The following is a 24,046-nucleotide window of genomic DNA, read 5'->3' as shown; positions in this document are numbered from 1 at the left end:
ATATATATATATACATTTGAATGCTTATATGCTACAAAAGCACATATACACACATATGCGCATTTATACAGTGCTAATTCATTGCAGTCGAAGTAAAATCTAAACAGAGAAAAAGACATAAGAGTATATGCGAGAGAGACGCGCGAAAAGAAACGAAACAAATACTAACTTTATGCGTCGTTGTTCCTATAAAAATGCTGTATTTATTTTAAAATAGCACACATATAAAAAGATATGTACGAATACGTGCATACATTTGCAGACGTAAAGGTATATTGCCACAGCCGTATCAGATTCTGAGGTGACCAAATGATCATAAAATAAAACGAATGTCGTTCTTTTAATTGATCTGTTCAAAAAAAGAAGTTTTGCAACTCAACAAGAGAGTGTTAATTTCTATTTTGTTAATTTTTACTTGCCACGCTTCAAACTATGTGACTTTTAATTAAGTATTTGTCTTTTTCCGAATTAATGAATTAATTTTTAAAAACAAAAAAATGGCTATAGTTTTGAAATATGATTACGATGGATCACATTATTTCTATGGACTTGAAAAAAAAAAGGTGAGCCAAATCTAGTCGATTAGATAAGGGAATATTTCTCTTTAGAAGCCTTTTGCGACTTTAGTATAAAAATATTAAGTCATTTTTTGTTATGAGCGTGTGCGAGAGTGATATAAAAGCGTCATTACTTACGATTAGAAAAACGTAATTAATATTGTAAATATTTGAAATATCTTAACGTGAGTCAAAAAGAGGAGGATTCTCACATTTTTCTGTGACCAGAAAATTTCCCCTCAAAACGCGCTACCTTTGTACGTTTTCCTGGAACCACATTTTATATTGAGGTTTGTATACGAAAACAATGGAAAAGTTTTATGAATACATGGCCCCAAAGTTATATTAGAAATGTCAAGTGTTCGTAAGGCTTTCAAGATTTCAATCGTTATGCCCTTCAATAATCAGAAAATCCTATATCCAATAATCTACTTTAATTTACATATTATATAAAAATATGCAAATTGCCTCACATGCTTATCTAATGAGATGACAATTATCTTATCTCTTCGGTTCGATGCTTTTTTCTTTAAATATATATATACAAGCGGAAAAAATGTTATGATTAATTAATAATAATGCTTATATAGTTTTAAATTCATCCATCATTTCATTTCAAAACCTAAATCGTTTAGGGAGAAATAAACGATATCTGATTATATAAGTAAATAAAGTAACAAACGGCTGGTCACTCTAAACTCAGTACAACACTTTTTATGCATATAATCTCTCGTGTAAAGCTTATTGCTTGCTGCTGATATATGTATATGCAGATGTGTGCGTGCACGGCACGGTATATCGTGTCTCTATACTCTATATATCATGTCATGAATGTAAGAGCAACGTTCGTGTGTACGTATGCTTGTACATTAAATTGGTATTTTTTTTTATTATTTATTTTTTTTTATACCCCAATCGTCTAAAAATACCAGCAACAACATATTAACCACTTCTTACTACGAAAAATAAAATGCTACTGACTAACAACTGAATGACTGCGATATGAGCGTTTATACAAGTATTAGTTTGTCTTCGTGTTTGCCGTTTCTGTACATTTCTGTTGTCGCCTAAGTTATCATTTTTGTGTTTTTGTTTTCTCTTCTTTTTTATACGAAATTCGTGTGCGTTTCACTGGTGACACTCTCTCTTTTATTATGGAACGGATTCGATGGCTGTATAGACGAAAATAACACACATGCATTTGTTTGCATATTATACAAGTTTTGTTGCTATTCTTTTAACGCGCTAGATACATATATATATATATATATATATTCATAAATATAATATATTTGTGTATACACAAATGCATATATATATATATATATATATATATACTTTTGAAATATACATATATATATTTATTAAATATATATAAATATATATAGATATTCATATAAAACATTACCACCAGCTTGTTACTGTTGTACTGTTACTTACCGGTTGTTTTGAATGCTGACGATGATATTTTCGTTGTGAATGACGTGCATGTCTGTTCTTGATAATATCGATATAACTATCTGCTGTGCTTATTGTTTGTTAGCACTAGTAGTAGTGAGCTGATGATGAGAGATAGTCAGGAATGTTTTCATTTGGTTTTTTGACCGCTGTTTTGTGTTTTTACATACAAACCCATACACAATATGTACAAATATAAATAAGTAATAGGACTTTTGTGCATTTATATACGAACACATACTTTATTGATTTACATTCATAGCATTACCATCTTATCGCGGTTAATAATTGAGAATATAACTAATTGTTACGCGTGTTTTTAAAGTACAAAGCAAACTTACTTTACATGCAAATTTTTGCGATACAAAATCAGTATTTAATCGTTGATTCAAAAGCAGTTTCGTGAAGAACAGGAAGAACAAAGTTATGGACTCACTCCATTTGGAACGAGCTGTCCAACAATCGCGTTTAAGCTGTATATGAAATTTTCATTGTTCCCATTCTACATATCGCACGATATCATCCTACTTGTCGAATATCGTATCTAGCCGTGTATAAAGTAATTTTTTATTTATGGTATTTTTCTAATAATAACAGATAGACAATCTATATACGATTCAATTTACTCGATCTTTGGTGATTCTATTAAGAGAAAATTGCTACGAACGGCGTTATTTAAAAGTTTTCAGTTTTAAAATCCAAGTAAAAGCTTTATGCTCTAATGGGGTATGTTTTTATGTGGCGGCAGGGGCAGTACTTAAAATTCTCGTATTCGCGATTTAACGAGATGGACAGATGGACGCGCGTATGCATAGAATATGCTTAAATTGTTATCACCAATTTCATCGCCGTTGAAAATATATATACAGTGACTTTCATTAATATTGCGTTTTTTCGCTCGAGAAAAAGTGAACGCTTGTTAAACCATGCACCTAGGGAATACCTATTAAAATATAAAAATAAAACGACCAAAAAAAAAAAAAAAAAACTAAAATTAATTAACTACAACAAATCAAAACAAATAGCGTCATTAATATTGGGTTTTTTTTTCATATAAGGAAGGATACGAAGATAAAAAACATCATATAATTAAACATTCAAATTCTACCAAGATAACGATCTTAAGCGTAAATCTCACTTAATTGCTCCAAAGTTCTTCACTTTCTTCTGGAATGAATTGGACCGCCATGTACGAAAACACACAATCCAATCCCTTCCGTTCAACGTCTGAAAAACTGACTACAAGAGGGATGGAGTGTGAGGTACCTGTTTTTTCCTATACAAGAAAATTTATGCAAAACATGTCAAAACGTTTAAATGACGCTATTAAACAGAAAAGGATACTCCAACTAATAATTTTTAACAGTATGGTGCTTTTTATCTTCGCATCTTATCCGTCCTTATACGAAGAAAAGTGAGTTGTTGAAGTTATTTAATTTTCTTGTTTACTGGAATAATGTTTTCTTTGTTTTTTTTTTCTTTCTTTTTTTTATATTATATATATATATATGTATTATGTATATATATATATATATATATGTATTATGTATTCCCTAGTAGAATAATTAGTAAAAAAAAATTTTATGTTTGGACAATCGTTAGGTTTAACGAGCGTTTACTTTTTGTTAAGCGAAGCAATCCAATATTAATGAGAGTCAATGTATGGGTTGTAACAAAATTTACCAAACATGCAATCCTTTAAGCTGCACAATACTTGCTTTTACTGCTCTGTACTCCTTTATAAAAATCTATTCCTTGGATCTTTTTTGTATTTTGCTTTATCAGTGCAATTCAGTTGGAGAATAAAAGGAGGAGAGAAAGATGGTGAAAAAGAAAGAGAGGAAGGGAGAGAGCAAATTTAAAAACTTAAACTAAATAATTAGGCCATGGGAAATATATTTACCGCTTTGCTTTTGCAGACTATAAGTTATAAGCAGGTATATGTACATAATTTAGATAACGTTGAGCTTCACATAGGTATAATTCTACCGATAGATATGCGAAATGGCTGAGAAATATCGTCAGGATAGATATTTATTCATCTCTTATATTGTTACGGAAAATGCGACGTTGCAGGTGCGTTAAACAAAGGTTAAGTAAACATAGTCCTTGGGGTCAAACATAAAATTTTTTGAGCTTTGCAGTAAGGACGAAAGAGTAACGCGTAGGGGCTGAGACATTTTGGCACCACGTGCACCTGAACATCTTCTTCTTCTTCTTCTTGCTTGTATCGTGCATGTTTCAGAACTCCGAATTGTGGTCATATTCATTGTCTTCTTCTCTTGTAAGGAAATAAAAAAAATTCTAGAATTATTATCTTTAAAGCAGTACGCTCTCTAAAGCATAACATACACACACACACACACACACACACACATACACGCATGCATACATATACACACACACGCACACGCACGCACACGCCTATACTCATGCGCACATACACAATACATACATAATTATTTGTAAATACTCACGTCGTTTCTCTTGTGCTTACAGGTGTCAAATGTAGACATTTATACGTTATGTATTCAATTTTATATACTAAATAAAGAAGGAAAAAATTTCCGAAAAAACATTACAACAATATTATATATATATGTATACTTAGAGGTAGGAATATGTAAGAATATACTAATACATTATCATACAGGTATTCGGTGTGTGCGCGTATATTTGCGCGTATGTACGTACGTATATATGTACGTACGTATGTATGAATGTGTAGTGTGTAGTTACGTCTGCATGCATGGATGTAGGTATATATGTATGTATGTAAGTTAGCATAATCTAAAATCCAATTTCAGTTACTATAGAAATACAATACCATGGTAAACAACAACAGCAACAACAATAACAATAAACATAATGAAAACTTGACAAACACGGATACAAATTCAAGCAAGCAATCGCTTGTTAACAAACATAGCTAATAGATATAAGCTCATCTACGCAAGCGCTCATAGATACGCACAAACACACGCGATCACGTACGCGTTAATCATACATGTTTAATATGTTAGTATACAAGTAAGCGAACATGCATAACATAAAGTGTAGCTTATATTGCATTAGCGTCGTGCATTCGATGTGACGGTGTGCTGATGCTGATGTGTATTGTTGTTGGCCTTTACAAAAGATCCCAGAAGGTGAATAATGTGCATGAAAATGAGTAAAATTCAAGTAAAAAGAATACGCATAAAATTATATTCAGCTCAGACCGAATTTTTTGCTATCTACCTGTCAAGGATATTTTTTAGCTTTTTCTTTTGTAGTTAAGTGAACGGATGAACTACATCGCACAGCTAGAACGTATAGGTCAATATTGCGGCAGATAAGCTTAGATTATAATATGAAGGAACACCTTGTAAAACTATCCGATTTTTGCTGTTCATTGGGCACAGACTTTTAAGCCGTTTAGCATAATTTGATGCGCTTTTTCAATAAAGTTCTCTTTAATTGATGTTACTCTCTGATTACATCAATAAGGATTGGGAGTGGGCGAAGCGTAGTGGGTGCATGCTCAATCGGTAAGTATTATGCCTATATCGACCAAGCACTCACTACTGTTACGATCAAATGTAAAGCTACCGCGTTGGGGACACCAACTTGGTACTTGCATATCTTATCCACTCCTATCCGGACTATCCGGGCAGCCGGCTTATTTTATTATTCAAATTCGGGTCACTGCAACCTGCTTGTTTATTTTAGTTAGGGTATAATTAATTCAATAGGCGAACATTTGTAAGTTTTGTGAAAATGTTTCCGCGAGATTAACGCACACAGAAATGCAAGGACTAAATGGGATACTGATTTCTAGAAATCTTGACCAATTTTATGATATCAGTTTGTGACGTATTTTCGGACAAGCTCCGGGGTTAAGCGTTTTTTGAAAAGCAGGATCTTTCTCTTTCAACGTTAAATAATGCCTTTGTTACAATGATGCGCAGATGGGTTTGGGGCCTTGAAATCACTGATAACAGATGTTTTGATGGATATAACTGATAGGAATAATGGTATAGGTTCTAAGAAAAGTGTGCTCTTTTCACTTTTAAGAGTAATCATCGTTCGATTATTAAGAACAGAATGAGGTTTTAGAAAATTTTTTTATTAATTTTTGGGCCGTCTTGCGAATTTTGAAAAAGTGGTTCACCCCTTTTTCTATTTTTTTTTTTTTTTTTTTTGTATTTTTATCCATGAAAAGATTTTTCCTAGACAAGAGCATTAATTGGAGGACTGTAACAAATCAATCTGCCAAGTCAAGTACACCTTCTTTTTTTTTTTTTTGCTTAAATAAATAAAGAAAAACTTGCCAACGTATAAGCGCATACAATACATATTGACTGGATTGTTGCTCACATGAAATAAGACTTAAATTATCAGAGTAGACATCGCATAAACTGGCATACACGGCACAATATTATATTGTATACACATAATAAGTGCATACTAGGTATGTATAGTATGGGGCATACGAAATGCACAAATATTGTTAACTGAAGCATTATTTTTATATATCCAAAGCAGAAAATGAAATTTTGTTTTATATTACATACCTATAAAGGTGTTGAAAAATGTTGTCAATAAGCGTAAGGAATACGCTATCTGGAAGGCGGCAGCAGCTATTGTTTCTTAAAAGTATGGACCCCTTTTCGAAGATCTACTTTGTTGTTTATGTCTTCAATGGTAGACAATATATACATACATACATTTGGATGTGTAACGCGTTAGGTAAGCTAGCTGGCAGGGCAAGTCAGGCTTTTGTTAATATTTAAATTAATGTAAAGTTACATGGAAGCAACAGGTTGGATCATAGACAACATTTTAAGAAGATATTTCGTGATTTTGCGACGCAGTCACAGTTAGTTGACACAGAAAGGGTTCTCTATATTTTTCATTTACGAAATTTAAGAAACACAAGCCTTGAAAGTCATTCATGGTATTAACGTGTAAGGGTAACCACACATATTACTGTACTTGTTTTTAATTCTTTTTTTTTTTTTTTGCTTTGCAATTATGGAAATAAGGGAAGTGAAAAGGAGTATGCACGCCATCCAAGAAATGGAATGCGAGATTATTACAGAAATATATATGTCAGAATGGAAGAGCACTGGCAAGTGGAGACAAAGTATTGAAAGTACGCATAAAAATGCGTACATGCGTACATTCTTCATCTTTCTGCCTGGAGTTGATCTTAAAAAGCCAAGTTCATATGACTGAATTTTCATGTACTGCACGCGCGTACTGTGCTCTCTTTGGTGTACAGGACAGTAAAACGAGCAATTTATTATATTATTCTTTAATTGTATTTCGCTAAAATATTCATACAAAACTTTGAAATGGAGCAATCCGCAGGTATATAATTTATTATATATTAAAAATTATTGAACAACTGATACAATTCTCACAATCTTAGCATGACGCACTATTACTTTTTACAGACGGCATGAGTTGTGTTTAAATTCATCTAAGTACAATTAAAATCTTCTCATTTCCTCTATTGAATTTTGAATAAAGGCATGAAGCTACTAAGGCGAAGCCTTGTTTCGAATATCGTTTCGAAATCAATTCATCCCGAATGCGTAGCGTCTACTTGTTTCGTTTTCCCATCTATGCTTTGATAGAATGAATATTATTTGGTCCGTAATCTTTAAATCTTTTCATTTACACCGGTAACCGTAGACGACTACGTATATGATAGAAGGATATATTAAAACGAATTTGTTGATTCCGATTACTAACCGAGAAAACTAATTATAGGTGTGCCCATGAGTCTATCTGGTATATTTCTATACGGAAGCTTTTGATGATTCTGTTATTTACTGGTGTCAATTGCTAGCTCATTATCTACTACCTTTTTTTTGCCTATTTCAAGTACTTTTGATTGAAGTCCGGTTATTAAAATAAGGTTTGTGTGTTCTTGGTCAATTTTGCAACCTTTTGAGATTTTCAAACGCAAACAAACTTTATATAGGCAGACGGACATATGGACAGGGCGAAAACGAATCGACCTAATGACAGTTATACCCATTTTATCATTTGCATGACTATTTGGAGTATATAACATATGCTAGAGGTGGAGCGGCGGTTACGTTTTACATAGAGAAGTAAGACTTAAGTCCATTTTTTGATATCGATCAGTATCCTATAAAAGATTTTAAACTAGATTTAGAATCGAATTGAAGAAGTTGTTAATTTTGGACTCAACATTTAGATACGCTTACACCGAAAACAAGTAGAATACCCACACACAACCTAAGGAATTCAATATCGATCGCGATGTGCGTAAAAAAAATCGGCGTTTCGGCTGCCGCATTAATTGTTGATGAAAAATTTTGATTGAACGAATTTCTATTCGCGAACCCCAATCAATCTCGACTTTTTAAATAAAGGGCTTAAACCAAAAGAAGAAGAAAAAGAAACTTTTTCGTAAAAGTTGTCCGGATAGTTTTTTTTTAATGCACTAATATATGAAATAAAATTCTGGATTTTACTGCCGTTCACGATAACGCACAAGTATGTCGCAATTTCGTTTCAAGCAATCTCGAGATTAATCGCGAGATTAATGAATAATGAAGATATTAAGCTTTCCGCGCGAGCTGTGCTAGAGGCCTTGATATTCATTATTGTTATGAACGAACAAATTAAAATTCATATATTAATTGCAGTTATTCAATTCTCGTATTCTTCCTACACATCGTTATTTTAGTTTGAATAAAGAAAAAGTTTTGCTTCCTTATGATACTAACATCAAAACGACGTCAGATGTCACAAGTTACAAGGCAGTCACGAAGCTCTTTTTTTTTTGTTTTGTCTTGGTAACTTAACGTAACTTTGCTTGAAAAATTTTATAGTGACTATATTGCTTTGGTATAAAAAATTTAATAAGAAAAAAGTCGCAAGAACTATGATGATAAGAAAGCATAGGTCTTACGACTAGTGACTGGCCATAAGATCAGAATATGGTTATGACTATGGTATTGAACGCATGTATAATAATGTGGAACAAATCTCGCGGATATCGCTCATGGTCTCTTCGCTCCCCATATATCAGAGTTAAAGTGGAAATCAAAGTTTGCATTTTAAGAAAAAGTGCATTATGGTCCGTGATATATGGACCGATAAATTTAATGATGAGCTGGAGGTGTTAAATTTTCACAGAAGTTAAAGGTGCGTGCCGATAGCAAGGATCATTTACCACCTATAGCGTCTAAGCCTAGCCAAGTCCTAGTTCCATGGACATTTGTTGTTCGTAAGACCTTAGTCGGCGAATTTGATGAACGCGTTACATTTGGCTGGTGTAAGCTGAGAGTAAAAATGTTTTACGGAAATTGTGACTACTAAGGTGTTGTTGTTAATGATCAAAACTAGTTTTTAATCGAATCATGGTAGTATTTGAAATCGAACATAGTCTCAAAATTTTCATCAACCAAATACTTTGAAGTATTTACGGCGGATGAGGTTTAAGCTTGATTTTTGCTATTAGTTTACTTAAAACATGGGCCAATAGATCGCGGGACTTATGCGTTGGTATCGTCTTCTCTAACGACGTCGCCGACTTCTTCGTTGCCGTCGTCTGATAATGTTTTTGGATGGATAGTGTCAAAGCCTCAATCTTAGTTGCAGCTTTTATTGATCGATGTATTATTTTGCTGCGGGCTCCAATGTCGAAAGCTTGCTAAGTTTACATATAATGCAATTTATAATTGTAATGCACGCACCATTCTCTAATGCACACTCGAACATTCAACAAGCATTTCGTCGCGCATATGTATTCAAATATATGTATGCACGCAAACTATTTATATATATTTTTGAGTTAAATAGTGAACATTAAAAATGTATGAGATTTTTATTTTCAAAATCGACTATAAATAGATTAGCACGCATACAAACGCGCAAAATTACATTCATGTTATGTGTGTAATTAATAAATGAAGACTTGTTTTTTTAGTGATTCAAAAGTTTTCAATTTTAGATTGAAAACACCTGTCTTTTGTTTTCCATTCTATGTAGCACTAATTCATTTCGTACTTCACGCATACATACGTTTACACAGTATGAAATATAAAATGACACTTGTTGCCTGCGTCGGCGACGCGACAATAACAACAATAATAACATGGTATCACATGACGAACACAGACCCTGAATAAAAAGTTTGTTCACAACAGTAATTATTCTCACCAACACAAGCACATATTATTTATGTAAATATATACATATATATATATATGTATATATATATATATATATATAACTACAAATGTTATATACATATTTGTATTTCGACAATATGCACACACATATATATATATATATATATATATACTGTTGTTTTTTATATATTCAAGACCATAATTCTCTTCTGTATGTGTGTGTGTGTATTTTATATGTCATATTCCATTTACTACAAGTATGTGTCATTTATTAGTCAGTTGATCTCTTTAATAGGCGATAATCAAGTTTTTTTCGTTTCGTTTCGTTTTCTTTTTTTATTTTTTTTTTTTATTTTTATTTATTTTTTTTTTTATTATAACGCTAGAATGAATAATACTTGTACAGCTGTTTTGTGTGTTTACGAATGCGCCCGCCATAGCGGTGTGTGTGTATATGCAGCATAAGTAAGTAAATATAAGTGAGTATGTATTCATTTTGTAAGCATATGCATCCCAGCACGCAATATATACGTTCTATACTTCAAAGCACTTGTTTTATAGTTTTGAATAGAATAACTTCCCAATGTGTTTGTTATTCGCTCGAGCATGCACACATGTTTATTAAACCGAGATAGAGGTAAAGATCATTCCCGCTCAACTTAGTGATCTTCGCTTATTACTGATATATTTCGAACAAACGTATAACATACAATATCTGTACACAAATATGGATGTGTAACAGAGAATGTACGCAATTATTTTCTAGTTTTTATTTATTTTTTTTTATTTTTAAAGAAGTCAACTCAACTTAGTATTTTTATTGCTCGTTGGCTATTTCATGTTAAGTAAGAAAAAAATTTGTAACGTTTATATTCATCAAATGTAAATGGATTTTTTTTTTATTTTTTTTTTTTTTAATGTTTTTAAGCTAAACAAATGTCATTTTGATAGAATTTTTGCAATTTTTCTGTTAAAATTATTGTTCCATCACTAGAGACTTACTGGGGGGAGATTTCTGTAGGAAAATAAGTCACGTTTTCACATCACTCCTTTGGAAAAAAATCAGCTTTACACCATTAAGAAAGTTTCGTAGAGAACGACAAAAATGATAGCCGTTAGTGAAAAAGCGCGGATTCTCGTAATTGTTACCGACATGTGTGTGATATGACATCACCAAGGTGGGGAAGGTGACGAAATTTTGGGCGCTTCACGTTAATGACGCGGTGAAATTGTAGGGCGTGGAAATCAATTATCTAATCAGGCTGGAGCTGGTCGTGACATAAAAGTCTCATCCAATCCCACCAACCGCAAAGCATTTATCCTATGCGATACTAATCCCCGGTCTCTGTCACCATTTGTTAAGCCTCAGTTCTTTCGGATCACGGTCTTTTTCGCATGTTATTGTTGCATGTGGATCGCCTATTATGGCCGGTACTTAAACTGCATAAAAATGGTTTTGTTTCATTTCATTTCATTGACGGACGTCCTTTTAGTTTTGCACTGTTATATAACTTGATACCCGAATATTGAGCTTCTTGTTCTCTACTCAGCCTTCTATTAAAATGGTTTACAAATCATTTTTAGTAGTTCACTATTTGGTTTCGCAATCATGTCATAAGACAAATTGTGTCAGTCCCCAGTCAAGGCTTTCAAAAATTTCGTTAACTCTATCAACAATTGGACCAGTTGTAGCTCGGCCCACTACTGCTTTGTTGATGATTCAAGCATAAGCATGTATAGTACGAATATTTTCTGCCTACGAAGGTGCAAATTCTTCGCTACGGTATGTTTGCATAATATAAGTCCAGTTCCGCGTGCTCTTTTCAAAATAACAAGCTTTTGCAGAGCAAGCTGCTTATGATAACAAGCTCGATAACTTCGATAGTTTATGAAGAAAATAGCTAAAGAATAGTAACCACTCAAGTTGGACTATGACAAATGAATTGGGTTCCCTTTCAAATAAAAATTTCCTCTGAAAAGTAAACATTTACAGGATAACGAATCATGAGTTTTGGCATTAGACGAAGATATAAGAGCATTAAATAATGCTTGAATCGAATGCCATCTTTCAAACGCTTGAAAGCTTCTTAGGACGGAAATTAGAAGAATCTAAAGGTTTTTACCGCTGCGAACTCTTTTTTTCTTGCCCATCATTTCATTTGTTCGAGATGTGTTTTCTTTTTATTAGAGAGCTTCGTCGAAAACAATCACCTCTTTGCCGAGTAGTAGCCACAGGTAGTAAAATATTGTAATGGCTTCGTTTCTACAACGATCCTTTTGTCTATCTACCAGGAAATGTTTCCATCGTAGGATTCGTAGATTTTAAGATGGATTTGTTTGTCTAGCACATCTGGTGTTCATAGGGAAATTTCCACAATTTTTTCCCTGAATTCTTAGAACATTCTCGTAAATATCGCAACTATTTTAATATTTGATTCCTTTCAACGAGATCGAGAACGCCAGAGAATGTCGTGACAACAACAATGACACATCATATGCATTTCCCGTCAAGAATATCCTGAAGCGGTTGGACGAGAAAGTTGTTGTCCCACGTCATCCTTTTTACGTATTTTTTATTCTGATTACCATTAGTTTCGATCGATCCAGAGCGATTAATGCTGCGTCCCAACTTTTGCCGCCTAATGTTTATTTTACAGTCCGCCCCATGCCATTTTAAATTTATGCAGATATATTATTATTATATTATATCATATCCACAAGGTCTTGAGATAGATGTCAAGTCTCTCATTAACATCATTTTCTAGGTCCGATCGGATCTTTCCGATTTGTGCTCAACATACAATTTTTTTGGGTGCAAGGAAAAACCGTAGTGGATTAGATCGCATCGTTTTTACGACTACTTTACATACAACGTTCCATTTAGAAGTTTGACATTTTAGTATGAATTTGGATGAGATTCGTCATTTTTTGAATGTCCTCCCATATTAACGCAAAAATAAGCATTCGTCGTGTGCTAATAAGATTCATTATAATTTTTAATATTTTACTATGAAAATCGATCGAGAATTGTGATTTGTGATAATTTTTTGTACTACATAAGTATATTTTTCGGAAAAGTGCACTTTCATATGTCAGCCATATCTAATTTTTCGTATTTTATAACAAAAACATGTATAAAATAATATATCCCTTTGACAAGGGAACTTAAGCGCTGTAAATATCGTTTATGATTCACGTATGTTAGAGACTTAGATCTCTATTTTTCATCAAGTTTATAAGACTTCATGAAATTCTCAATTTAGATAGGCAGGCAAAGACACATTCATGCATTTAATGAGCGATCTCGCTTGATTATAGCGTCAAAAAAAACGCGATTAGCATTTACGAACGCTTTGTATGGAACATACTTCTTTTTCTTATAAGAAGAAAAAGTAAGGTAAATTAGTGAGAAATATGAGAAACTTCAGAATTTGGCTGTCTGTGACCTTTAACAGAGAACGTGTCATATGATGATGCGGAACAGTAAACTGAGTTACTGCCAAAAATGTGTAGTTTTTGTTGTTCATTACGAATTTTAGGAGCATTATTTGGATATGATGCTTAAGCATAACTGTATATGCTACCGTTGTTGTAATATCTGTTTTTTCATTTATTTATTTATTTTTTTTGCACAATCTTAAGGAAAAAAATAACGAATTTTCCTTTTAAAATATGACAGTAATAGAGTAAATCGAATGCAACGGAAGTTAGAATGCATTTGTTAAACAGTCTTTTTGTTCTTTTGAATCTCTCCAATGCCAATATATATATGGATTATTTATTTTCTTTTTTAATGTTATAAAAATTAAAAAAAAAATTCATTATCTTTTTCTTTGTTTTTTCATAATCGTTAGCTTGAATTAAAGCGACCTAAAAGTGGTATATATATTAATGAAACGGAACCGCCTAATGCGCTACCTAGTGATGAAATACCATATAGCACTTACAATCCACGTGTACTTCAGGAGCAATTCGATGCTCAGAATTTGAAACGTATAGATTTAATAGACGGTCCACAGGCTGATCTTTGGACGTGGAATCTCGGCATACAGGAGAAAGAAGAAGTGCTCGATAAAACGTTTATAGATGCAGCCATTGCAAAATTTGGTAAAACCGAATCATAAGTAATTTGAGAAAACTTCATGTGCGCCATCTTTTGTCCTCCCTTCTTCTCCCCAGATTGTAGTAACGCTGAACTGGTGGTATTCAAAATACCTACCGATTTGGATAAAACCTTTTCAGCTGGTATAGTATTCGGAAATAAGGCAATAAAATCGGCTGAATCCCCACTCAAACCCGAGTAAGTAAAATCTTTGCTACTATAAGCTTTTTATTGACTGTACGCGTAAGAAACGTAATAGCTCAGTGGGTGGCGTCTCAGATACTAAAGACACACACTTTGAAGGGTTTCCGATTCAATTCCAGAGTTTGGCTCAAAGATTTTTTGATATGTTACGAAATTTCAGCAAAGTGTAGATGCAAGGCGTTATTTAGTTATTTAGTCAATATTGTTCTCTTTTTCTATTCTTAAAGTCAGCCTGAACGCACAGTGGCCAGCGACAGTAACGAATCGTTTGTATTTTAAGTTATCCGTATCCAAACTTCATTAACTATTTTCGTTACACACTCGTATGCCACCTCTTTTCCATATATAAAACGTTCCCTTTCAATAGTTTGTGAGACGTCTGCCTTTGGAGGAATTATGTTCGTACTTTCGGCTTGATGTGAAAGGAAAATTTTATTAAAACAATATATTAAAGACAATTTTTAAAAAATATTTTTTGTGTTTAATATCGCTCGCTAGATTTTACTATAGACCGAAAGAGATGGCTTGCTTGTACGTTGCTTTTGTGGAAGCTTTTCGTTTGAATGCAGACTTTTGGAACGCTGAAACCATGGACCTTATTATTGATATGGGCGAAAAGCTTGTGGAGAAAAGTAAAAAAATGTTTTACAAATCGGCGGATCTTCCGTTCGATATAATACCAGAGATAACTGAACGCGATGCTTTAATCAGCTTAAAAATACATTTCACGGGACCGTTGAAAAGTCAACCCAACATCTATAAGGCCTTGTCATTATACTTTTCAAAATATAATGCTGGCATATTGTGTTCAAAAAAACTGTACCTATTAATTTGGAAACGTTGCAAAAATTTTTATTACATCTATGATCCGAACGGGCGCACAGAAAATTGTGAACGGGATTTCGAAAATGGCAAGTGTGCCTTAATGTCGACACACTTTATAGAGCATTTAGTGCATTTGATTGTCAATATTAGTCAGACAAACATGGATGATGAATTCAGTTTGTACGGCATTATATTGGAGAATTATGGCAAGATTTCTGATCCGCTCCCAGCGACACCGTTCAAAAAGCTTACCCGTAAGCAATGGGCTACGATAAATGAAGCGTACGCTTTAATACCTAGCTGTAATTATGGTCTTACGCAACCCAACATAATGCCGGAACCTAATCCTTCCATGCTCATTGCCGTCATGGCTCTCTTATACAATTACATTGAACGACCGAACACCTGGGATACAAATTCTGTCGATCAAATAATCCGTATAGGCACCGCATACTATAAAAGTTTACGTCGTTCTATGAAAATGAAGGAAAAGGATCATGTTAATATATTGGATGTACCGGATAAATATGTTTTGGGTCAATATAAAGCTTCCATGAAGAAGAAACCTTTCTTTTATACGGGCACTGTAACCGATTATTGTAAAAAATTCGTAGATTCCTTACTAGCTTGCGGACTAAAAGAACTTTTCTCCAGCGAATGGGAAGCAGCCTTAATACAAATTGACAGTTCTGTGGTAGCTGTATGGCGTGATAAGGAACTTTACTATCTTTTTGATCCTTTTAAGCGAGGTCGATCTGGTCAGGTGATCGATCCTGACGACTATAAAACAGATGGAGCGGCATGTTTACAAATGCACGCCAATTTTGACTCGTTACTGTGGTTATTGTGCCAGAATGCCTTGAAAATGCGTAGAGGTGGCAAATTTTTCATTCACGCCGTCAAAGTTGGCTGCATTAAACCAATATTGGATGGTAAATATCGCAAAATGCGTTACACCGGCCTTAAGTTAATGCCCGACGTTATCAACAGAGACGCAGGAGGCGAGGATATTAATGCTGCTGGCGGTGATAAAGCCGGCAAAAAGAAAAAGGACCAGAAAAAGGGTAAGAAGGGAAAAGATAAGAAAGTTCAGAAAGTATGCAGTATAGTAACTGTTCCCGATAATGATCGTCTTCCCGGTTTTGAAAATATCGATATTGTGGACGGTGTTTTGGAGGACTTTCTATGTGAACTCCTGCGAAATCTCCCCGAAGAAGACTATGCAAGACCTCGTTTATATAAGTCCGCCAATCGAGTATTGCTTCGCTCAGACAAAGAATATTTGGAGTCTCTCAAATATATGGTTACGCATGATCAAGATTTCGACAATTATAATGCTGCATTCCCAACACAACGAGATCAAGATACTCCCATCCTTACGCTCGAGGACGAGTTGGCAATACCGAGTAATTTCCAGAACCTTCCAGATGGTACTTGGATTATTTTCGGCAACCAGACCTTGCCTCGTGTCGACGATGAGCAAACTAAATTAAAGGGCCTGCTCTCCGCCTTGGTTACGGCAGCGCTGGTGGCCAAATACAAAATATCAACTTGGACAAGCGAATTGGTAGATTATTCGATGCAAGCTGTAGATTCATTTAGTGAAGAATTTCAAGTTTATCAGTACGCTTTGGGCGCATTCTTATCGAAAAAATTACCCCGCGTGACGATAGGTCAACGCACTTACGACATACGTGTGCATAAGACCATCAAATCCAATATACAAAAATCTCTGCGACAAGTTCTACTAGAGAGTTTGATCAATTATAACCGTATGGTAGTAATATGTCAGCGTTTTTGCTGTCTCATCGTGAAACGGTACAATTTCCTATACATGTTCGTTGGCTTTCCTGTCAATGCGGTCGGGTATAGAAAAAATAATGCCGGGCCCGCCTGTTTATTGCGTTTCGTAGAACTCGATTCTCTCATCAGGCGCATCGAGTATGGGTGCAATCCACAAGGCTGTGACATAACTCATTATGTGGTGGTTACTCTTAAGGTCATCGATTCAACACCGGAGCCATTTGGACGCTACAGAGCTTGGCCTTCAGATCAGCAAGAAAGTCTTTATAAAACCGAATTAGATTATTATAAAAAGGCTGAAATGGGCAAACTTGCAAAGATGCAATTCTTAGACAGTGAGCTGAGCAAAGAAAATGCTCGAATCAAGGAATTCTTAGATGCAAAGGCTGAATATCGAGAAGATCGCAAGGCCAAACGTAAGGCTGTTAGAAAGGACAAGGCGAAACCAGTGCCACCACCCACCGATGAAAGTCAACTTGATGAAGAAACTAGAGAAGAGGGTGGTCAAGACGAAGAAGGCCAAGAAGAAACTGCTGCGGAAGAAGACCCATGCGATATTAAACCTAAGCATAAATTTGGCACTAAGATACCAAAAAGTAAGGATGAATTCGTTCGTCCTAGACCGGTGGTTTACGGTTACCGTTTACGTGAAAAAGATTATTTGTACAAAATACAAGGTAGCAAAGCGCTTAGTAATCGCAGTGAATGTTTGTTAGATAAGATTAAGCCTTGCTTCTTTGCCAGCACCATGGCCATCCTTTATACTATTTTGCGTCCTCTAAATGAATGGACTTCTCAACGTATAGATCAGCTGATTGATAGTGCGACAATCTTAACCGAGACACTTGAAGATATGAGCACCACATATGAGCGTGCTTTGAAAAATGTCAGCGTTGACGAATATACCTTTAACGTTATGATTAGGGTATTCGAACCTATGGGAATGGGAATAAATTTGAGGAAACAATTAGAACGCGCAACCACTCTGCGCAAGTACTTGATGTTACATACAGCGAACTGTACATATGCCATATTTCGTGATGAATACTATCATTTATTTGATCCTTATCCATCCATGGAAACTACAAGCCAAGATACAGAAAAGGGGGAGGAAGGAACCACTGACGCGTCGAAGCAGAAAATGCCAAAGTTGCCAAAAGGTACTAAAAAATATGGTGAGCGTAACACAGCCTCATGGTTATTGTTTGCCGATATTCAATCCATGCTACAATATATGGATAAGAGAAGTTGTAGTCCCACTTGGAAGGAAGATTACGAATACACTTTTCATGTAATGGACATTATATCGTACAAGAAATCGCCACAAAATACTCACGTATTGACATTACTCACTAGTATGGCACCATGTCAAACCAACGATGTAGAAGAAAATGCTAGATGTGCTCATAATGAAAGCATTGCCTGGCTTGAGCATTGCTTGCCAGTATGGAGTCGTCTCAATCGACGTAATGCTGCCGGTCGCTATCGTAGCATGGGAATTTCAAAATTCAAAAAATATGATATTGAAATTGAAGCACGTCTTTGGTCGCTGTGGGGTACTTTGCATCCAAGTGCCCCAGTGTTTGAGCTTAGCAACAGAGGTAAACAGTTTCTGGCGTGTTCTGTGGTTGCTTTGTGTGCAGCTCGCCTTTACCGACTCATTGATTGGAGTCCTCAGCTTTTGGACTCAATCGTCATCAATGGTAATCGCTACCATCAGCAGAGTTTGGGTGAAATTAAATGCGAAGATTATAATTTCTCTATAGAGGATTTGAATTTAGAATGCTGGTTAGACAATCTACGGTTTGTTGTTCATATCGAGCATGTAGTCTATGGCAAATTGTACACTCGTCCCTATTACAATCGTATGAATTTAGCCGAGGGACTAATGTACTTTTTCACATATTTTCAATTTGGCATACTACAGTGCTTGAACAAATGTCTAGCTATCGGTTACATACCCGGCCATGACGGCGGTTATTTTATGTTCGACTGTCAATCCCGGGATCATCCTATTTTCCCCAAAGGTCAGGGTGCCTCGTATGTGCTGCGAACTAAACATTTGCAAGTGTTGTTATACTGCATCGTTGTTACTCTTAATGTCCCTTATTATAATGTGCTCTTCACCATACACAAAGTTGAAATGTTGGCTGAGGGTGCTTCCGTAGATGAGGACAAAACTAAAGAAGGGACAGCAGAACCAACCGAGGAAATTTAACCAATTAACCAATGTTTGGTTGCGATAGTATTAAAAAACGGAGCAGCGGGATCGTGAAACTTTCATTTTATTACTATTGCAATCTCTGTACTAAATATTATAAAGTAATTAATATAATTTTTATTTGTATCTAAACATATATGTCTTCTTAAAATAATATATATACTGTAAGTGTTCCTAGGTTAAATAAGTAATTTTTTTATTTTATTTTTGAGATCTTTGTTGTCATGTCAAAATTAGTCTAAAAAATAAATTTGAAAAAAAAAAGTTAAATATTTTTTGAGAAAAACAGCAGAAAGCAACTATTTTACCATCTCTTCTGCATGCTGAAGACATTGTTGACGGTACATTTAAATATACTCAAAACAAGAACAGATACTGGTTGAAACTTGCGTTTGCGAATATCGAGTCGCCACATATTATTAACACAATTTGCCTCCGTATTGAGATTTTTAAACGATATTGAAATCCTAGACCGTCTGGGGTCATTCTAAGGTACTTTGCATCGAAGCGCTCCCGTCTCTGAGCCAAACAGCCGGGTCAAGCAAATTTTAGCATGTTCTGTAGTGGCTTTGTGTGCAGCCCAGCTGCACCGGTTCACTGATTGGAGTCCTCAGCTCTTGAATTCGGTTGTTATTTTATGTTTGATTGTCAATCCGCGTACGTGTTGCGTACTGTACATGTGGAAATGGTGCTTTACAGCGCAGCGGTCACTCTAAATATTCCTTATTGCAATGCTATGTTAACCATACATAAGGTTAATAGTTTGACTAAAGATGCCGCCATAGAAGAAAGCGAAAATAGAAAATCCAGACGGACTAAAAAAGTAACGTTTTCCTTCTCATTGAAAGCAACAGCTAACAGGCAAATTGAGCAGAGTTGGAATTGAAAAAGTTTGATATTAATGGGGAAAAATTTTTCGTACCTGTGTGTTTTCAGTTATTGAAATGTTTAAACGCGAAAGGTTATATATTTCGTACGATTTTCAGAGTATTTGTTCTTCTCTCCAAATCATTCAACATAATTTAAAAAAAATCTATCGCATACGACATATATGTAACAGGAATCCATTACTTTTTCCAGAAGAAGCGCGAGTCTCAGCTCACAATGTCTCACATGTGTTGCGTTGTTGAAGACAACGTCCGCAACGTAAATATAATTCCGCAACCTTTATGACGACAAATGGTTTTGCGAACCATTACATCTTGGAATGATTACAGATTTCATTTTATTAAACGCATGTAATAATGTACATTAGATGAAAGTTGAAATGTTACACTTCTTATAATATGAAAGCACATTAACGCAAGATATAGACGCAACCATTATTCATATAGAAAACAATTCTGAATCGATTTGAATCGTCTGCTTTCTCGACTTTTAACTTGGCCAAGTCTTTTCCTTTTAATGTGACTAATCAATCAGCGGATATCCACTATTGTGGAACACGGTGGCGGTCAAACGAAGTGAGGAAAGACAAAAATTTTAGGAACGCGACGGCTGCAGTCTAGTGGGTGTCGGCCCATTCGATAAGTACCTTTATCGAGTAAACACTTACTGTAGCTACTTATAATGTTAAATTTTGATACAACAACGCACCGCATTTCGATTGTTTTTAGGGCCACTCCTCACGTAACAACTTATTTTGAAAAAGTCATTGCAAGGTCCTGTAAGCTCTTTGATGGTTGGTTTAACATTTTAGTTTATTACATTTTTCAATTTCGACAACACATGCGTCACAATTAATTAAAGAAAGAATCATTTTAAACATTTTGTTAAGGAGTTTCTAATCTCTAATATTTTCCCGTTACGATCAAGAAATCCTGCGTGATTATCCTTTCAGACATTATAGGTTATCAATGTTTACATATTTGGCCACGTAAATGTCAAATTTCATCGCCTCTTATGATGTAGCTGACAACGAAAAAAAACAAAAAAATGTACGAACCATTTATGTTTGAATGGCAGGGGATTGTATGTTATTTTTATATATTTTCTAATATAAAAGATTGCAATACTAAGTCAATGATTTTGATAACAACAACAATGAAAATAGTGAAATAGTCAACTGAACTTTAAATACGCAAACGAATACGTCGTAACCTACTTTCGCCGGCTTTGTAGCGATACTCCTTAATGTCAGTATCGTAAGCTGGTTCCTCAGATGCTGTTGCCATTTGATTTCGTTGCTCCGTTCTCTCTATAGCATTTAATACGGTATGCTGTTGTTGTTGCTGCTGTTGCTGCTGCTGTTGTTGCTGCTGTTGTTGCTGTTGTTGTTGTTGTTGTTGTTGTTGATGAAACATTTGTCGCGTATGATAATCTGGAAGGAGTTGGCGTTGTTGATTATGTTGCGGAGCGCTATCGAACATGTTCATGTTATTATCTGCAGATTTTATTAAATATTGTTTAGCAGATATTTCACTAGTGGCCACCTGATGTGAATTAGTTTGCGGTGCAGAGGTAGAGATGTCTATCATTTCCTTTGTTTCGTGCGATGACATTTTACTGCTTGTGGTCAAAGTTGTGCTATAACTTTTGCTATCGCTATTGCTGTTACCGTCACCGTTCATGGTTAAAACTGTTGGCATTTCGTTTGTGGTTTTGCCAGATTTAGCAACATCTTCTGCATTTGGTAAATACTGGTTACGCTTAAGAATTCCATTAGATGCTTGCGGTGTCTGTAAGCTATCGGATTCTTCAAATTGCACAGACACTATGAACTGATTTTTAGCTTTCTTATCGTCCGTTATCATATTCTTCGATTTTGGTGTCTGCTCGTTTTCCCCGCTTTGCCCAATGAAAAAAGGATGACCTTCTCTGATGATTTCGATTTGCGTGGGTAATTCAAACAATTCATGCTTTTCTATTATGGTTTCAACACCATCCGACGATGCTTGACGCAGTTGCTGCCCCTTACTATTAACTGGCTGAACGCGATAATGATGATCGTATTGTCGCAGAAAATAAGGTAACATTGCATCAGCCGCGAAGGCAAAATTGAAACTAAAACTAACCACACATATGATAAAAGTGTTCTGTAAGTTTATGGATAATTTTTTTAATAAAAAAAAAAAAAAAAAAAAAAAAAAAATATAGATATAAAAAAATACATTTTAACGATTTTCTTGCACTGAATTATTATTTTTAATATTTAAAACTTACCATTTCGTGTAATATTTCTTTGAAAATATTTTAAAGAAATTTCTTATATATCTTAAGTTAATTGCAAGAATTTTCAATTGTAACTGTTAGAAATAATTAAATCCCAACGGTATTTATACCAGCATCATTTTCTAACAAATCTAATATTGAAATGGCCTTCACGTAAGAAACAATCACAAAATCAAAAGCAAAAACAAAAACAAAATTAAAAAAAATATATAAATATATATATATATATATATATTATATTTTTTTTTTTAATGTTTAAGCATTTGTTAATACATCGCCACGCCACGTTGTATACATCAATACTAAGTATAAAATCTTCTCACACAAATTTTAGGTACTTACGTTTACAAAGACGGAGAGCTCATTTGGTCTTGTAGATGGTATAATGAAATAAACTTTGTTCGGCTTAAGTCGAATCTTCTGGCATCGAGCGCTTTCTGAATATATATAGAACCCGAATAGGATAAAGAGGTTTTATAGCTCTGTTAAAATGATTCCTTAAAGGTATTTGAAATTACAAACTCAAAAGGGATCGCGAGACTTTCGCTCTCATTTTGGTTCAATGTCTTAGATGCAAGTTAGTGTTAAAAGAATGCGTTTTACTTTCTTGCTTTTGGCGTAGAAGGAAAATTAATAGAATAATGATTTTCAACGGTATTAAGCATTTACTTAAGAATTTAGGAGCAAGTTATTGTTCCGTAAAATGGCAACACTGTAACCATTCTAAAGGAAAATTTTTGATTGAACAGATTCTCAACCATATACTATAATTGGATCAAATTTAAATCATAAAAAATGAGAAAAATCGACAGGTTTGCGGATGAGATTCTTACTGCTTTTGATTTTTCTGCGCTTGGCCAACAAATGAATCGTTTATTAATAAAAAAAAAATGTTTAAATTAATTTGCCGAAACGATTCGGGTCTTATTTTGGACTTTCTAAATTTCAGTAGTCAGCTAGCAAACGTGTTTACTACGCGCTAAAAATGACTTCGTGTTCCTAAGACTCGCATTAAATGTTAAGTTAAATGTACACTATGTATATGTCCTGTTTATTTGTGTTGTTCCCATCTTTGATTTACCTCACCGATATCTACGATAAAGATATAACCGTAACGTGCTGTGCCGGCGAAAGTATTTAAGCAATAAACATAACATTTATGATAGCATTGACTTTGTACAAACGTGCTACTACTTCTAAGGTTCAGTTACTCAAATTGTAAAATACGCTCGTACACGTTGCGTGCTTAGCATGTCCCATATCATATGTGACATATCAGACATATATGTGAAGAATGGTATGCCAATGGAATGGAGCATAAATAATACTAAGCTCTCTTAGAGATAATAGCTAATATGCGCATTCTCTGTAATAGCGCTCGGGTGGATAATTGAAATAAATTTCGAAATTTTAATACACGATATCACGTACGCGTAAGTAATAAACGATATTTAAAATTATATTTTTGTGCAATTTGCAAGTATTTCATAGATAATTGCGCAAGCTTTAAATCCAAATTTTATATTTTGCGATATTTTAACTTTTA

At 34.5% G+C, this 24,046-nt stretch overlaps 2 protein-coding genes and 1 long non-coding RNA gene across 3 annotated transcripts in view; 2 read left to right on the top strand and 1 right to left on the bottom strand.

The window, feature by feature from the left end:
- Positions 1-19,452, top strand: part of LOC119631527 — a 28,885-nt gene extending 9,433 nt beyond the window's left edge. The window contains exons 2-4 of the mRNA XM_038023826.1: positions 14,029-14,281; positions 14,354-14,474; positions 14,979-19,452. Coding sequence (XP_037879754.1) covers positions 14,029-14,281; positions 14,354-14,474; positions 14,979-19,326 — 4,722 coding nt within the window. The 3' untranslated portion in view covers positions 19,327-19,452. The remainder of the gene's footprint in view (positions 1-14,028; positions 14,282-14,353; positions 14,475-14,978) is intronic.
- LOC119631529 lies at positions 2,308-4,376 on the top strand. Its single transcript, XR_005246670.1, has 3 exons — positions 2,308-2,574; positions 3,801-3,952; positions 4,011-4,376. It is a non-coding gene; the product is annotated as an uncharacterized LOC119631529 (long non-coding RNA).
- A 1,791-nt stretch (positions 19,453-21,243) lies between the features above and the next one.
- Positions 21,244-22,513, bottom strand: LOC119632109 (putative uncharacterized protein DDB_G0288537). Its single transcript, XM_038024860.1, has 2 exons — positions 22,492-22,513; positions 21,244-22,338 (listed from the first exon to the last, which is right to left on the bottom strand). The coding sequence occupies exon 2, from the start codon at positions 22,302-22,304 to the stop codon at positions 21,402-21,404; it is 903 nt and encodes a 300-aa protein (XP_037880788.1). The 5' UTR covers positions 22,305-22,338; positions 22,492-22,513; the 3' UTR covers positions 21,244-21,401.
- Between the last annotated feature and the right edge of the window lie 1,533 nt (positions 22,514-24,046).

This window comes from Glossina fuscipes, unplaced genomic scaffold, assembly GCF_014805625.2.
Source record: "Glossina fuscipes isolate IAEA_lab_2018 unplaced genomic scaffold, Yale_Gfus_2 1, whole genome shotgun sequence".
NCBI lineage: Eukaryota > Metazoa > Arthropoda > Insecta > Diptera > Glossinidae > Glossina > Glossina fuscipes.
The sequence above is the reverse complement of the archived record's forward strand: the minus strand, read 5'-3'. Positions and strand labels throughout refer to the sequence as shown.

Coding starts and splice junctions, on each gene's coding strand:
- LOC119632109 (XM_038024860.1), bottom strand. CDS start 22,304: ATGTTACCTTATTTTCTGCGACAATACGATCATCATTATCGCGTTCAG.